Source organism: Bidens hawaiensis, unplaced genomic scaffold (genome assembly GCF_021521415.1).
Source record: "Bidens hawaiensis isolate Kalapana, Puna unplaced genomic scaffold, B.hawaiensis_p1.1 tig00032213_1, whole genome shotgun sequence".
NCBI lineage: Eukaryota > Viridiplantae > Streptophyta > Magnoliopsida > Asterales > Asteraceae > Bidens > Bidens hawaiensis.
The window spans coordinates 241,548-259,138 of record NW_027495484.1 but is presented as its reverse complement, the minus strand read 5'-3'; the positions used below and the strand labels follow the sequence as shown (position 1 = coordinate 259,138).

The 17,591-nt window shown below is 45.5% G+C and overlaps 1 protein-coding gene across 1 annotated transcript; it reads left to right on the top strand.

The window, feature by feature from the left end:
- Positions 1-202: 202 nt before the first annotated feature.
- Positions 203-16,487, top strand: LOC143583272 (diacylglycerol O-acyltransferase 2-like). The gene is made up of 9 exons (XM_077065620.1): positions 203-435; positions 490-564; positions 702-787; positions 1,032-1,138; positions 2,882-3,037; positions 3,137-3,223; positions 15,965-16,071; positions 16,178-16,265; positions 16,386-16,487. Exons 1-9 carry the CDS (start codon positions 257-259, stop codon positions 16,485-16,487), a joined length of 987 nt encoding a protein of 328 aa, XP_076921735.1. The 5' UTR covers positions 203-256.
- Positions 16,488-17,591: the final 1,104 nt, after the last annotated feature.

Below are 17,591 nucleotides of genomic sequence, written 5' to 3'. Positions count from 1 at the left end.
TAAAACAATATTAATCTAGGGTTGCGATTCAACCACGACACAATATTACCCAAAACAATATTAATATCTGGTCCAGTGTCCAGGATATAGTGAGTTAGTTACGATGTCACATAAATGCTTATAGTTGTACCGTCAATGAGAAATAGAAAGGTGGTTCCTGGTATTGCACAAATAAATATCCATCTTCTCTTATTGTAACAAGATCTACAAGCTTTAACTTGAAACAGTTCACCCGCCTTCTTAATTAATTTTCCAAATGTCTAATACGGAGGAGACGAATGGAATACTTCCACCAACCCCGGCGGTGTTTACTAGTAAACTTGCTTCCTCAATCCATGCAGTCTTTGCGATGATAATATGGATGGGCTCTATCCATCTTATAGTTTTTCTCATTGTGGCTTCCTTCTTATTGCTCCCTCTTCACAAACACTTATTGTTTACTTGCTTTCATATTTTGTCTTCTAACTATATATCATATAATTTCTTCAGGGTATTGGGGATGCTTTTGATGCTTATGTTCATCCCGATCGATGAGAACAGTAAATGGGGCCTCGCTCTAGCCAGGTTCATTCCCTTAGTTTGTCCTAAATCCTAATAAAATGATTTTCCGAATTCCAAGTGGAAACTTTCTAATTAAAAGTTAAGTTAAAGCGTTTGTCCTAAGTTGCATGTAATGAACACTTACGTTACATCAATTTCAGGTACATATATAAGCACGCGCCTGGTTATTTTCCTGCTACTTTATACGTTGAGGATATTAAGGATTTCGTTCCTGATCAGGCTTACGGTAAATATTTTACACTTAATTAAGCACTATCTCGAAAAATTATAATTTATAAAGACATTATGTAATTTCTTTTTACTGTGTTGGCTAAAGTTAACATTAACCAAAAATCTAAATGATGGAGATAAGTCAATAACTATCATAAGCTATATAAAGTTTATATGATCTAGTAACCTCCACAATCAAATTTTGATGATTTTACCACTAAAATCTTGTTACGTGACAATCGTCTATGTAATTAGTGCAGTTTTTGGATTTGAGCCTCATTCAATTTGGCCAATTGGATCTGGAGTGTTGTCAGATCTGACGGGTTACATGCCTACAGGAAAAGTAAAGATCCTTGTTAGTACAGCTGTAAGGGGGTGTTTGGTAGAGAGATTTGAGGGTGAAGAATTAGGTTTCTCTTGTTTGGGAGAATTAGGCGGAGAATTGGGCGGAGAATTGGTTTTCTCTGAGAATTGGGTGTAGGCAAAAAGTAGAAAAATCCAATTCTCTCCATTTGGAAGAGAAATGGAATTCTCTCTGCTTCTAAATCGCGTCTCTGCTCTACTCCGTTCGCGTATGATGATGATGATGCTCCGACCGGCGATGGTGATGATGATGCCGACGTCCGGCACGGCGGCCGACGCCGCAGCCACGTCCGTTCGCGTCTCTGAGCCAAAACGAAACCCTAAATCGCGAGGCGGTGTTGCGAGGCGGAACCCTAAATCGCGGTGTTGATGTTGCGCGGCGATGATGATGACGCTCTACTCCGTTCGCGGTGTTGCGACGCGTCTCTGAGCCACCATTTCTCCACCATGATGATGCCGAGGCGGAACCCTAATCACGTCTCTGCTCCCGTTTCTCCACCCATTTCTCTATTGTACCAAACAAAGGAAATGATTGTCAATTCTCCACCCATTTCTATTTCTCTCCAATTCCATTTCTCTCCCATTTCTATTTCCATTTCTTCCCATTCTTTTTCTCTGTACCAAACACCCCCTAAGAGTTGTTATCTTTCCATCTTTTAATGTTCTAAATTGGGTGGTGTTCCTTTGTAGAGGTGGCTATTTCAACTCATAATGGTCTAAGACCATGGTAGTCATAAAACTCTACTACCAGGGGTTATGCGCCACGTAACGTCCAATCAGAGTTATGGTTTTGTACAAAAACAGGCTGTAGTCATAACTCTCCACTACCAGGGGTTATGCGCCACGTGGCGCTCAGTCATTATTAATTTTATTTGTTTTTTTAAATACTAAATCATTTAAATAAATTAACATAAAATTAAAAATTACATTAAACTTCCAAATAAAAAATACATTAAACTAAATTAAAAAAAATACATCAAATTGAAAATAAAAAAACATAAATAATACTATTCTATCTCAAACCATATCCACCCACCTATATCAAATATGAACCACAAACACAAACACAAACACTCAATCAGATCTCAACCACCGGACCTCCAATCAGATCCCCACCACCGGACCTCCACCAACGAACTCCGATCCTCATCCTCAAGGGCTTCCAGATCCTCATCCTCATCTGTTCAACGAACTCCGATCCTCCACCAACCGGTATATATCTATATATATATACACACATCGGATATATCTTCAACGGATAATTAATATAATATTTTTTTTAAAAAACTCAACGGCTCCAAATGGCCCCAACAGCTATTTTTTTGGATTTGTGTGTCATTTCTTGCGTTTTGTATACAACGCAGCCAAAATAACATATCCCATAACGCAGGGGGGGCGGTGTACCCCCGCGTTTTCGGTCAAAACATTGGTGGCAACGTTGCCACTACACATGGTCTAATGGCTAATGGGTTGATTCAGGTTATTTTTATTTATTTTTATATATCTTAAACGAGGGTGAAAGTTGCTGGAAATGGTATATATAACTTGTGTAATAATATATTTGAACATATTAATTATTTATTAAATAGTAAAAAGTTGTAGCCGGACGAAAAGTGTTTTGGATCAACCAAACCTAACCTGACATGCTATTTGTTTTGACCTGTTACCAAATTGTGTGACCCACCCGTTTACCACCTCTATTTCTTTCTATAGTGTCCAATAAGCGTTGAATATTGACAAAAATCAGGTGTTCTACACGCCGTTCCTGAGGCATTTATGCACGTGGATGGGTTTGGCAGCAGTGACAAGGGATAAATTATCATCCCTCTTAAAAGCTGGGTGTAGCTGCATAGTCATCCCAGGTGGAATACAGGAGGCGTTTTATATGGAGCATGATTCTGAGGCATGTTTTTCACTATTTTCGCTTGCAAGTACTTAGTTCCGCTATTAATTTACTCATGTAACGGACTTTATATGATTCAAAATTATATGTTTTGTATAGGTTGCGTTTTTAAAGTCAAGGAAAGGATTCGTACGACTTGCAATGGAAACCAATTCTCCTATTGTTCCTGTTTTCGCGTTTGGCCAGGTATAAATGATTAAATTCTACTTTTACGTTCTTTATAATTGTTCTTTCTAATTTTATAGTTAAATGTTAACAACGTGTTTTAGTCCTATTGAAGAGGTAGGTCCCAGCAGAGACCAGTTGGTCCCGCAAGACTCACCTTGAACAGGGACGTCTGCGCAAAGGCCATCTGCTCCCGCAGGACCCACCATGCTCATAGGATCTTACGCGCAGTACACAAGCTGAACAAGCAGGGAAAGCCTCCCAATGGTGAAGTACCCCGCCTGTTCCCGCAGTTGCGGATACAAGCCATCAGGGAAGGCTACCCGCAGACAGCAGGGCTACACGCACAAGACACTAGCTACTTCAGTAGTCACATGAAGAAATGAGCAAGGCGGGAACAATCCCGCCTAAATGAGCCAGTCTGATTCTGAAAGATCTTTTGTACCATGCCTACCAAGGTATGGACAGGACAGACGATCTGACCAGAACAGCCTATGAGCCAATCACAGGGTGACAGCTCATCGACAACAGGGCGAGGAGGAGCACCCTCTAGTACTGTTTGTCACTATTAGCCGCTGCCTACTCACCAACCCTTACTGAGGAGCATGCGCGGCCTACAGTTGGTGGAATAGTGTTACTGTTGGCCGTAACCTATTCACCAACCAGCATGGCCTGCGTACAATCCACAGTAAGTGGGACGTGCATAAACTACAGTTGGTGGAATAGTGCAGCCGACTTTGTTACTGTTGGCCGTAACCTACCCACCAACCAGTATGGCCTGTGCATAGTCCACTGTTGGTTGAACAGGAATACTATTCAGCCGGCTGTACCTTCTTGGAAACCTACCTTCGGCTATAAATACTCCAATATCTTGGAATGGTAAGATCATCTGATATCCAGTTATCTAGCAATCTCTTAATATACACTTATATTCAGAGCAACCTAGTCTGATTCTCACGCCGGAGGGTGGTCACAAGGAGGAACTCCCCCCTTCTCAGTGACGAGCTTACGGTGTTTGTTTTGCAGGTCTCCTGAAGAACAGCCTTCTCAGTTAGACCTCATCCGTGGGAAACATTACTTAACCCCCAGATTATCTATAATCTGTACCGGGTCACTTAGTGTTTCTTCATTGGCGCCATCCGTGTATAAAAGCTAGAACTACTTTAGTTTTTTCACAATTTCTGAAGAAATGGTTAACGTTACTCCGGTTCAAAGGCCAGTAACCGACCAAGAAACCCCGGTAACAACCCCAGCAACTGGGGGAAACACCGGCGGTTATACAATCCTTACGAACACTACCCCGACTACCCAAGCCGGGGCAAGTGGAGTAAATATTCCATTGGGGTTCTCCGATACCCAACTGGAAAAACGAACGAAGGTTCCTCGCCAAACACTAGATCAAGTGAAGGCATGGGCCGAAGCACGGCAAAGAGAATTCCAAGCCGAATTGGACGAACGCTTGCGTTCAGTTCAACAGGCTGACGAATTCGCCAGTACTCGCCAACACCTCAATATGAGCAGTGACTGCGAGTACTCAGACGACGAGTTGGAGTCCGACACCGACGCGAACCCTCGCCATAAGGCGAAAGGGAAGCGTAAGGAAACGGACGTCCAACCAAAAAGGAATTTTGGGGAAGCCTTTAAACCAATCGTGGAGAGAAACCCGCGTGACTTTTCCAAAACCTTTAGACCAACTGCTACAAATGCAGGGAAGTCAAAGTTCGCAAGGGACATTGTGGAAGCAATCGCCCCGAGAAGTGCCAAACAAATGTCCAACATTGGCACTTACGATGGTCTATCCGACCCAGACGACCATTTGAACAGGTTCATTGCAGGGGCTACCGTCAGCAACTGGACGGAACCCACGTGGTGCTACATGTTCCAGATGACTCTGGTCGGAGCGGCCAGGGCATGGTTCGATCGTTTACCGATCCACCACATATATGACTGGGCGGACTTTCAGAACAAGTTCAGCCAGCATTTCAGCCAATAGAGGAAGTACACTGAAGAGCAGTGGACGATCCTTAACTGCGTGAGAGAGGAGGATGAATCTCTACTAGACTTCATCACTCGCTTCAACTCCAAAAAGCTTAGTCTCGGCAACATAAGTGAAGATCTGGTTCGCGCCGCCTTCATCCAAGGCGCCGAATACCCAGAACTTATCCGCACACTGACGGGTAAGGATGGCATGCCATCAACTTGGGATGCCATCATGACGGCGGCAAAGCGCTTTGCCGAGACGGAAAAGCAACTGGGAAGAGATCTTCCCCAGAGTACACACCTCTACACGCAGAGGACCAGAGAGAACAATGTCCGGATCGCCCGGCAGAACAAAAAGAGGAGGCTAGGTATTTGGCAGTCAAGGGTAAACTTTGACACCTCATCCAGCTCTCGCCCTCTTGTTGGCGGAAGGGACAACACACACCCTTCAAACCGAAAACACCGGTGGACGCCACTCACGAAGAGCGTCACGGAGATATTTGCCACGGAAAAATTACCATGGCCTAAAGCCCCATTGATCCGGCAGAAACCTAATGCGGATCAAAGCAAATCCTGTGATTTCCACGGGACAAAGGGTCATGGTACTGAAGAGTGCACATCCTTGAAGGATATTATTGAGACATTTGTCAAGGACGGAAGGCTTGCACATCTTGTGGCATCGATCAGGAAGGGAGGAAGGAATGACAACCGGTACAGAGGTAACGGACGAAAGCCCGTCGATATCAGCATCAACATGGTTCATGGCAAGGTCAGAGGAAGAAAAAGACGGGTGGCAGAACCATGCGCGTGGAAAGAAGCTGAGGTGCGCTTCCCGAGAGTGCCAGGAGGCCCCAGCAAAGAAGGCCCCATCGTCATCAGAAGCCAGCTGGGGCACTACAACACTTCACGCACTCTTGCTGACAACGGCGCTTCGTCGACAGTGATGTACAGACAGTTCTTTGATAAGCTGGATGATGAAGACAAAGAACGCTTGGAAACGGTCTACGCTTCAATGGAAGGGTTTGACGGAAGTACAGAAACACCCCTGGGTATCCTATCTTTCCCCGTTACTCTTACTGATGGGAATCATTCACGCACAGAAGACGTGGATTTTGTCGTAATGAAAAAGCCACATCATACGTACGACATCCTATTCGGAAGAGACGGGATGGCAAGATTCAACGCCGTGGTATCTTCAGTCCATGGCATGATGGGATGGCCAACAGCTGAGGGTTGTAGCAATGATCTCTGGCATTCCCCAGGTATGCATTGCATCTGTTTCATCTAAACCCAAACCGAAAAAGGCTAAACCAACCATCACTGAACCAGAAAAATGGGCCTTCAATGGCAAATACCCCGACCAGGCTGTTACCATCGGACCAACAATCGTTGATCCCACCCGCACCTTACTCAAACGCTTACTGCAGAAAAACGCTGACATCTTTGCGTGGGCACCAGCTGACATGACTGGTGTACCCCGAAGTAAGGCGGAGCATAAACTCAAATGCGATCCGGCTGTTACGCCGATCGTACAAAAGCGCAGAGTGATGGGGCCTGAGCAAACTAACGCGTGTAGAACCCAAGTCAAGGAACTCCTTGACGCAGGCATCGTACGCGTTAGTAGATATCAAACATGGGTTGCAAATCCCGTAATGGTATCGAAGAATGACAAACAATGGCGCATGTGCATAGATTTCAAAGATTTGAACAAAGCATGCCCCAAAGATTGTTATCCGTTACCAGAAATTGATCTCAAAGTGGATTCGTTGGCACCATTCCGCCTTAAATGCTTCTTGGATGCGTATAAGGGGTACCACCAAATCCACATGGCCATTGATGACCAGGACAAAACCGCATTTCGGACGCCCGATGGTACATTTTGTTATAAAATGATGCCATTCGGACTTAAGAATGCAGGGTCCACGTACCAACGACTAATGGACAAAGAGTTTCATGCCCAAATCGGGAGAAACTTGGAAGTCTATATGGATGATTTGGTCATCAAAAGCCTCGAGCCTGAGGCGATGTTGAAAGACATTGAAGAAACTTTCAACACGCTCCGAAAGTTAAAAATGAAGCTCAACCCGAGCAAGTGTTCATTTGGGATGGAAGAAGGGAAGTTCTTGGGAGACATTGTTACTAAAGATGGCTTTAGAGCGAACCCTGAAAAGGTTGAAGCCATTGTTAAAATGGAATCACCTACCACCATCAAACAGGCTCAGACACTGAATGGACGACTAGTCGCACTTAATCGCTTCTTGGCAAACCATGCAGATAAGTCGTTTCCTTTCGTGTCAACATTGAGAAACTGCTTGAAGAAAACGCACTTCCGCTGGACACCAGAAGCGGAAGCAGCTTTTCAGGAGATTCGGTCACGCCTGATCGAACTCCCAACACTTACAGCACCACAAGCGGGAGAGGAGTTAATCCTATACCTTTCCGCAACAGATAGAGCAACCGGGGCAGTCCTGCTAGTAGAACGAAAGGGCGTCCAGATGCCAATCTATTATGTTAGCCGTGTACTAACAGACGTAGAAACCCGGTACTCTACCCTCGAAAAATTAGTCTTAGCACTTATACATGCTTCACGCAGGTTAAGACGATATTTCCAGGGCCACCCAATCACCATTCTCACCAACTTCAAACTCTCAAACGTTCTAGGAAAACCCGAATTATCGGGACGTCTAGCCAAATGGGCAATTGAATTGGGAGAATATGCAATTAAGTACAAGCCAAGACCAGCCATAAAAGGCCAGGTCCTGGCCGATTTTATTGCAGAAGTCCCCGCTTCGCGGGAGAAAGAGTGCCAGGAGGAGGCTCAACCCTCCCCAGCACAGGACGTCAATGATGTCTGGCGACTCTATACTGATGGAGCAGCCAGTAACGAGGGTTCAGGCGCAGGGTTAAAATTAACCAACCCAGCGGGCCAAGAATACACTTACGCTATTCGGCTGGACTTTCCAAGTACGAATAACGAAGCCGAATATGAAGCATTCTTGGCCGGTTTGAGAATTGCGCGTAAGATGGGAGTGAAAAACTTGGAAGCCCATGTGGATTCCATGCTGGTGGCCAACCAAATAAATGGAACATACACGGCTGTGAACGACACCATGGCCCTGTACCTCGCCCAGGCAAAAACCCTTATGCGTGATTTTAGTGATTGTAAAGTCATACATGTCAAGCGCAGCGAAAACAAATCTGCGGATGCGTTAAGCAAGCTTGCATCACTAGCCTTCACCCACCTGGGAAAGGACATCCGCATTGAACTCCTCGAAGCGCCATCAGTCCCGCACAAGGAAATTTGTGTCATCCAAACCAGTACAGAAACGTGGATGACACCAATAATAAATTACCTTGCAGCTGGAATACTACCAGAGTCAAAAACACAGGCAAGAAAACTACGCTGTAAAGCACTGAATTATCAACTCGTCAATGACATCCTTTACAGACGTAACTTTCTTGGCCCACTCTTGAGATGCGTGGACAACCAAGATGCCAACTACCTCCTAAGGGAAGTACACGAAGGCATCTGTGGGGTACACGCAGGTCCCCGCGCTGTTGTAGCCAAGCTAAACAACGCGGGATACTTTTGGCCGGGGATGCATACGGATGCACTGGCATACATCAGAAAATGCAGGTCTTGCCAGCTTTACGCACCTAACACGCATCGCCCGAAAAACGAACTGGTTCCAGTCACTTCTTCATGGCCATTTCAGAAGTGGGCCATCGATGTGACAGGCCCATTTCCTACAGCAGCAGGAAATGTTCAGTTCCTAGTGGTAGCCATCGACTACTTCACCAAGTGGATAGAAGCAAAACCTTTAGCCCAAACAACCGCAAAGCATATCAAAAAATTTATTTGGGAATTTATAATTTGTCGTTTTGGACTTCCACAGAATTTGGTGAGCGATAACGGCACCAACTTTGCTGACAAAAAGCTACAACAATGGCTAAAAGAACTTCAAATCACCCACACCTTTACCTCAGTGGCACACCCGCAAGGAAATGGTGAGGTGGAAAGAGCAAATAAAAGCATCGTTGAAGGCATAAAGAAAAGACTCTTGAAACACAGATCCGGCTGGGTGGACGAGCTTCCGCACGTCCTTTGGGCAAACAGAACGTTGAAGAAGGCCAGTACGGGAGAAACCCCGTTCAGCCTCACTTATGGCACTGAAGCCATGGTCCCGGTCGAAATTGGTCTACCCTCACCAAGGGTCTTGAGTCAGCCAGAAGACAATGATGCGGAAAGACGGTTGGATCTTATGCTAACCGAGGAACGCAGAGACTTAGCCGCAGTGCGTGAAGAGAACTACAAACGACAAATGCAAAAGTACTACAACACGCGGGTAAAACTCTGCAACTTCAAGGAAGGAGACTACATACTGCGTAACAACGAGGCTTCGAACCAAGAACGCCCAGGAAAGTTGGCCCCGATCTGGGAAGGGCCATACGTTATCAAACAGGTTCTGGGAAAGGGCGCATACCGGCTCGAAAGGCTCGATGGCACTTCCATCCCAAGAACATGGAATGGAGCTCAATTACGCAAATGTTATATGTAGATCAATTCCAAAACTTGTAAAGAAAAGGCCAAGAGCCACTTCTAATGGAAATGATTCTCCTTTCATAATGTGTTTACCTTTATCCTTATGAACTCCCCACTGGTGCCGGTATTTACCGCATAAATGAGGAGAAGTAAGTCATTGCGTGTGGAAGGCGGCAAAACCCGCATAAACACAACGTTAAAAATAGGGGAAACCTACACGCAGGTATGATGTAAGTAAAGTTTAGCCATCTTTGTAAGTGCAAGTGACGGTCTTATCCGCACAATCACAAATAAGGAAGCAAAACTTCAAACTATCATCTACCACGTTCAAAGGTTATCCTAAAAAAAAAAAAAAAAAATATATATATATATATATATATATTACTTAGAAATAAGGATAAGGAAAACCTACACGCAGGTCAGGTATGGGTAAAGTTTAGCCATCCTACCAAGTGCAAGTGACGGTTCAACCCGCACAATCACGAAAGAGGAAGCAAAACTTTAACCCACTATCAACCACGTTCAAAGGTTAACTTATCCTAAATACTTAGAAATTTCGAGGAAAAATGAGGAAAACCTACACGCAGGTCAGATGACAGTTAAAATTTAGCCATCCTACCAAGTGCAAGTGACGGTTCAACCCGCACAATCACGAAAGAGGAAGCAAAACTTTAACCCACTATCAACCACGTTCAAAGGTTAACTTATCCTAAATACTTAGAAATTTCGAGGAAAAATGAGGAAAACCTACACGCAGGTCAGATGACAGTTAAAATTTAGCCATCCTACCAAGTGCAAGTGACGGTTCTACCCGCACAATCACGAAGGAGGAAGCGAAACTTTAACCCATCATCAACCACGTTCAAAGGTTAACTTATTCTAAAACACTTGGAAAATTGCTAAAACTAAGTATGCAAGTTATGAGTTTATAAAGCAAGGAATCCAAAGAAGGAAATAACAATCTTATCCGCAAAAAGATTTATATTTCAATGATATATTACAAGAATGGCCGGGTTACTACCCGCCTGAAAGAGTAAATCTATACAAGTCTATCTTAGCAATGGAAAGGGATCTTCAGGATCAAGCTTCAGGGCCGCTTCCACTTGGACCCGCTCCGTCAGAAGAACGGGGTGGTTCGAGGAACGCTTTGAGAACAGCTAACCCATCATCAGCAACAGCTACTTCGTCCACCTTTTCCACCACTGGATGCGGGAAGGCGGCGTATTGGTTCAATGCTTGGTCATAAATGGCTTCGGTATCCACATCGAACAAAGGGAAGTTGGAAGGCGGGACGCCTTTCTCAACAAACCCTAGACCAAGCAGGAAGCCGGCCTTTTCCCCATCCTCATGAGAAGCGTTGAGGGCTGCGGTCATAGCATCATCGTAAGAGGTCTCTGAAAAGACCCGACGCACAACCTACAAAAAAAAAAAAAAAATACAAGTGTTAGAACCTTTTCTTACAAAAGAAAAGCGTGAAGACAAAGTTAAACATACCTGAGGCAACGCTTCTCGAAGAAGCCATTGGAGGGCAGCTTGAGCTTCGTTATGGGCGCGTTCGGCTTCGCTCTTGTTAAGGTTGGCAAGTAAAACTTCCTTTGCGGCAGCCTCTTCGACGCCCTTAAGCTTCCGCTGGGTCTGGTCAAGCACCCCCCTCTGGTCCAGGATTTCCTGGAGTTTCTTGGCATCTTCCATTGCCAAGGCATCATGAGCGCGTTGGAGAGCCTCTAATTTATCTTTCAGCTCCTCATTCTCCACACGCAGAGGCTCAGCAACGGCTTCAGCCTGGGCAGCCCTCTCGGTTGCGTTTCGCGCAGTCTCCCTGGCCGGCCGAAGCTGTTCATTCACAGCTTGGGCAGCCTTGGAGCGGGCCTCGAGTCGCGCCTGAACTTCTCCTTGGCGGCGGCAGCTGCCGCCAGCTGTTGGTTCTCTTCCCGAAGAGCCCGCGTTTCAGATACTTCCTTTGCGCGAGCCGCTTTTAACTTGTCGTTTTCACGACAAAGCAGCTCGACGCGCGGCTGCATCCGGGCCTGGAGAACCCGAAGCTCATTGGTTAGCCTACCCTCCTGGTAGCTAACCATGGCTTCCCCCAACGCACCCGGGGGAGCAGCGTGGCGAACCCAGTCCACGCACTCCACAGGTGTGCGAAGGGTTGTTCCTCGGCGTATGTTCCATCGCGGAACATACACTTCATTGGAATCCGTCACTGCAAAAGAAACAAAGGCAGTAAGGAAAAGATGATAAAAAACATAAGGGAAAAAGAAAGGAACCCTACGCACCTGTAGGGTCAATGACAGGCCGATAACCGCCAAACCCATCACCTGAACCTAAAGGAAATCCATCCAACAGGTCAGGCAGACGGGAAGGTGGCAAAGATCGGCGGGAAGCCCTGCGCGTACCTGATGGTCCGGCCATTGGTGCCGGTGGCGCGGGCATGGTGGCAGCCGCCGTGGTCGCCGTTGGGGTCGCCGCCGCGGTCGCCGCCTCATCAGCAGCAGCAGTAACCGCCGGCTCCGTGAAGGATGCTGTAAAAATCGCACTCACGGCCGGCGGTGACGTCATCTCGACCGGAACAGTTGGCCCAAATGAATGAGCAACTGGACCAACGGATGCAGACGCAGGCGCCTGGGTCGACGCCTCAGGAAGGCTGACCGAGCCTACCGTCATTGGCGGGGAGGTACCCCCCTGCGCTTCACCCCGGAATGCGTCAACATACACGCCTGCACAAAGAATGTTAAATTTAAGAAGTAATAAATCTGCAAAGACATTATGATTGTACTTACGGGTTTTCTTGACCCTGAACGTACGGACGGGCGGGGAGGAACCCGATGGAGCCGGCCTCTTGGTCCCGGTCACCGTCGTCTTCGTTGGTTCTCCGGAGGTAACGGTCGCAGCCTCCGGAACAGTGGTCTCCTCACCACCGGGCTTCCCCGCCACCTCTTCACTATCTGACTCTGAGTCAGATAGAACCACCGGACCAGCCGTGGAGGCCTTCTCCTTCCCTTTCCCGCCGGCAGCAGCTTTCTTCTTCCGCACCAATGGAGGAGCATCTGAGGATTCCTCAGAAGAAGACAGGTCAAGAATTCCAACAGCGGGTACAGCATTAAGGGGTTGAGGAAGGAATATCGCCTTACCTGGCCGCCGTTGGCTCAGGATCTCGTGGCCCAGCGGATAGACCTCCACAAACCGATCCGCTGTTTGCTCCAGGATGGGCAACTCGCCCTCGTCCAAAGCACGAGTACCCATCCGCGCGGGACCGTCGGCTTCCCGCGGAAACAGAAGCGACTCCAAATCATTTCCCTCTGAAAAAAAAAAAAGAAACAGTTAGAAGACAAACTTGTATCAAAAAAGAAAAACAAGACATACCATAGGGAATAGAGTTCAAACCGTATTCGAGGAGGATGGGAACCAGAGATGCATCTTTCCACACCCGGCTCATCCCTAACATGACCATCCCGGACTCCGCAAACCGGTAAACCGGAGATTGGATCCGGGATATCTTCGAAAACCATTCCGCCTCCTGGTAGTTGGGGGCGTGAAGGCTCGGTATCGCTTGGCCATTTTTAAACTTCATGGCAAGGGGGATGGCGCGGGCAGAAATGTAGAAGAATTCCTGCTTCCACGCGCGAAGACTGCGCTCGGTGTCGCATATCTTCAGACCCTTAATACGGGTCGTCAGGGTGTACCACCCTTGGATGCACCTCCAGGTATAGAAGGTCATCAGGCGGTCCACATGGGGCTCGATGCCCAAAATCCGGCACACCCACTCAAAATGGCGAATCTTGGCGATCGCCATGGGGTGCAGCTCGGTCAAATGGACACCGTGCCTCTCAAGGACACGGTAAACAAATTTTGTCAATGGGAATCTAAGATTCCCATAGACAAAAAATGCAGCATAAACCCCGATCTTGCCACTGGGGGCATCGTACACGGTCTGGTGGGATTCAGGAAACTCAGGCTCGAAATGATCGAGCATGAAATTCCTGACAACATACCGGTACTGATCGCCGGGCAGAGCACACTGGCACTCACCAGCAGTACCCCTGTCGTCAGCTATAGCTTCAGCATCACGAGAGGACATTATTGCAGAAAGAAGAGTGATTTCGGGAAAATGCTTGCCTGAAAAAGGGGAGTATTTGCCGGAAATCACTAAGAAGAAGAAGAAGAGTGAAAAGTGTGAATTGCAAATAACCCTCTCCCCCTTTATATAGTAATCGCAATTAATGCGGTGAATTTAATGCGGAGGAGAGAGAAATCAAAGGTGCAATGAAACTATGACACGTGGCAAAAAGCAAGCTGGCAACAGCTGTTGAAAGGACGTGTGCCAGTAATTTCGCGGCCACGCGCCCGAAAAATCATGCCCACGCGCCTGAAAAAGCGACTGGAATGACCATGTTCTGTCACGTCACCATAACTTCCTGCACGTCCTGACACAGTCAGAAGAAACCGTCACACGACGTTTCAGATGTTTGGACTGTTCTTATCCTCACCAACCTTTCGAATTTCAAAATTCAAAAAGATTCAAAGGTAAGCGGGAAAATACCCCTTACCTTGGCAACCAAGTAACCATAAGACGGATGCGGGTACAGTGTTAAGGCAAAACCTTCCACATACCTAGCACCCGCAGGGAATTGAAGCCAAGAATACCCCGGCAACAAAGTAACTATAAGACGGGTGCGGATACAGTGTTAAGGCAAAACCCTTCACGTACCTAGCACCCGCAGGGAATTGACGCCAGGAGTACCTTGAAAGTAAAGTAACCGTAAGACGAGCGCGGGTACAGTGTTAAGGCAAAACCCTTCACATACCTAGCGCCCGGCAGGGAATTGAAACCAGGAAGGATCTTCTGGGCAATGCTTGTGGAAACGGAAATAACATCCCCGCATAGCGGGAACGTCGAGAAATACATTGTTTGAGGCTCCAGGATGGAATTGGTGGTTTAAACATAATTGATCACTATGTTCAAAACCACTAAAACCTCAAGGAGAATCCACACAAGTGAGACTCAACGCTCCTGACTTGCGAGAAGGTTACATACCTACCCACATCATACCCAAAGATCAAGCAAAAAAAATCGGGAATTTTTGCTAGTGACATTAGGAAACCCGTGGGAAGAATCCCCACGGAGAACCTTAAAACTAGAAACCCCTTTTCAAAACCCCTTGCTTAAAGTCCAAAAGTTCACCTCACTTTATTAAACATTCAGGAGAAGAACATTGGACTGGGGGGACTTGAAGAGGTAGGTCCCAGCAGAGACCAGTTGGTCCCGCAAGACTCACCTTGAACAGGGACGTCTGCGCAAAGGCCATCTGCTCCCGCAGGACCCACCATGCTCATAGGATCTTACGCGCAGTACACAAGCTGAACAAGCAGGGAAAGCCTCCCAATGGTGAAGTACCCCGCCTGTTCCCCGCAGTTGCGGATACAAGCCATCAGGGAAGGCTACCCGCAGACAGCAGGGCTACACGCACAAGACACTAACTACTTCAGTAGTCACATGAAGAAATGAGCAAGGCGGGAACAATCCCGCCTAAATGAGCCAGTCTGATTCTGAAAGATCTTTTGTACCATGCCTACCAAGGTATGGACAGGACAGACGATCTGACCAGAACAGCCCATGAGCCAATCACAGGGTGACAGCTCATCGACAACAGGGCGAGGAGGAGCACCCTCTAGTACTGTTTGTCACTATTAGCCGCTGCCTACTCACCAACCCTTACTGAGGAGCATGCGCGGCCTACAGTTGGTGGAATAGTGTTACTGTTGGCCGTAACCTATTCACCAACCAGCATGGCCTGCGTACAATCCACAGTAAGTGGGACGTGCATAAACTACAGTTGGTGGAATAGTGCAGCCGACTTTGTTACTGTTGGCCGTAACCTACCCACCAACCAGTATGGCCTGTGCATAGTCCACTGTTGGTTGAACAGGAATACTATTCAGCCGGCTGTACCTTCTTGGAAACCTACCTTCGGCTATAAATACTCCAATATCTTGGAATGGTAAGATCATCTGATATCCAGTTATCTAGCAATCTCTTAATATACACTTATATTCAGAGCAACCTAGTCTGATTCTCACGCCGGAGGGTGGTCACAAGGAGGAACTCCCCCCTTCTCAGTGACGAGCTTACGGTGTTTGTTTTGCAGGTCTCCTGAAGAACAGCCTTCTCAGTTAGACCTCATCCGTGGGAAACATTACTTAACCCCCAGATTATCTATAATCTGTACCGGGTCACTTAGTGTTTCTTCACCTATGTTTATAACTGGTGGAAACCAAGAGGGAAGTTCTTCCTAAAACTCTCTCGAGCTATCAAGTTCATGCCAACCGTCTTTTGGGGTACTTTTTGGTATGTTTAAATGCTCGATTTATATGATACTAAAATATTACACACAAATCTCACATTATCATAGTTCCACATTAGTGACTTTTTTGTTAGAGTTAAACTTTTACAGGTCACCAATACCGTTACAGCGACCACTTCTTGTGGTGATTGGTAAACCAATACATTTCAAGAAGAATTCTGCACCAACCATGGAAGAGGTATTCAAACTTTACCAAGAAGGGTGGTTTTGTATTTCATGCTGAATACGTGCATGTTACAATTGAGTTCATCATGATATCGATTATGTCATAATGATTTGGTTTTACCTGTTTTGGTAGGTTTCAGAAGTGCATGGTCAGTTTGTGAAGGCACTTAAAAGTTTATTTGACAGGCATAAAGCGCGGGCAGGTTATCCTGATCTTGAACTACGAATTATGTGACTTGTGCAAAGGTGAAATAATGAAGTTATTAATTTGATGTTTACGAAGGAAATGAATTTGCGGAAAATTGATGTCTTACGGTTTAAGACCAAATGAAACTTGGTGTTTTAATTATATTTCCAGTTTATTCACACAATCAACATATATATATATATATGAAAAGATTAATTACGTAATGTATGTTTAGATTATCTGCTTTTTTTATTATATATTTTATAACAAGTTTGCGTTTTATTAATATATTGTTAGAAAGTAATTCAAGTTTGTTTAAATGATTTCTTTTTACTCTTTGATAAAGTATAGTGCTTATCTATATAAGTTTTGCATTTTTTTTTGTAACAAAAACCTGAATTTAAAAAAGCTTCATGTTCAAATCATTTTAATTTTGTAACAAGTTTGATACTAATTCTAACTTTGTTAGAAAGTAAGATAAATTGTTTAAAATGACAATGACTACAAATTTAAATTACTTTAAAAAGTATTTCACTTATTTTTTTATTATATTTTTTTTAAAGAGAGGCGCAAACTAAAACCAAAGCTTGTCTTAGACTAGTCTAAAAAGTAAAAAGTATTTTATTGAGGGCTGAGCCTGAGGCTGGAGGCCTGGAGCTAAATGCCAAAACAAAAATGTTTATCGGTCATGTCCTATCCGGCCTAGCGCATACTAAGCCCGGAAAACAAGCTCAAAGAGACCCAAAAGAGCCTAAATCCTGATATGGCACCTATTTTTTTCGTGACATCACAATTCACAATAAAAAAAATGTTTTTTCAGTCTTTTGAAAAAGTACTCAACAAAGTCCTTAAACATGTCAAGAAACCCGGAAAAAATATTTCAGACTACCCGTATTGGTTGGAAAATGGACCGCTAAAAGGGTGATGTGGCATTCAATTTCTTGCTAAACTCCACTACACAATTCAAGTTGGGCGCTAAATAACATCTCCGCCAAGCCCATAGCGGCGTTAGTGTACCTAGATAATTAATCAATTTAGGACATCACTAAAAGATCAAATACATCAAATACAAGATTGGAGCACATCTCTCAACTTTTGTCTTACACGAATTAAAAATATACACCATGTACAACGTACAAGAATAATAAACTA

What these genes read in the sequence shown, in the direction of transcription:
- LOC143583272 (XM_077065620.1), top strand. Translation starts at nt 257, where the DNA reads ATGTCTAATACGGAGGAGACGAATGGAATACTTCCACCAACCCCGGCG. An exon ending in TGGGGCCTCGCTCTAGCCAG is followed by an intron (nt 565 to 701) that starts GTTCATTCCCTT and finishes CATCAATTTCAG; the next exon opens with GTACATATATAAGCACGCGC. An exon ending in ATATGGAGCATGATTCTGAG is followed by an intron (nt 3,038 to 3,136) that starts GCATGTTTTTCA and finishes TGTTTTGTATAG; the next exon opens with GTTGCGTTTTTAAAGTCAAG.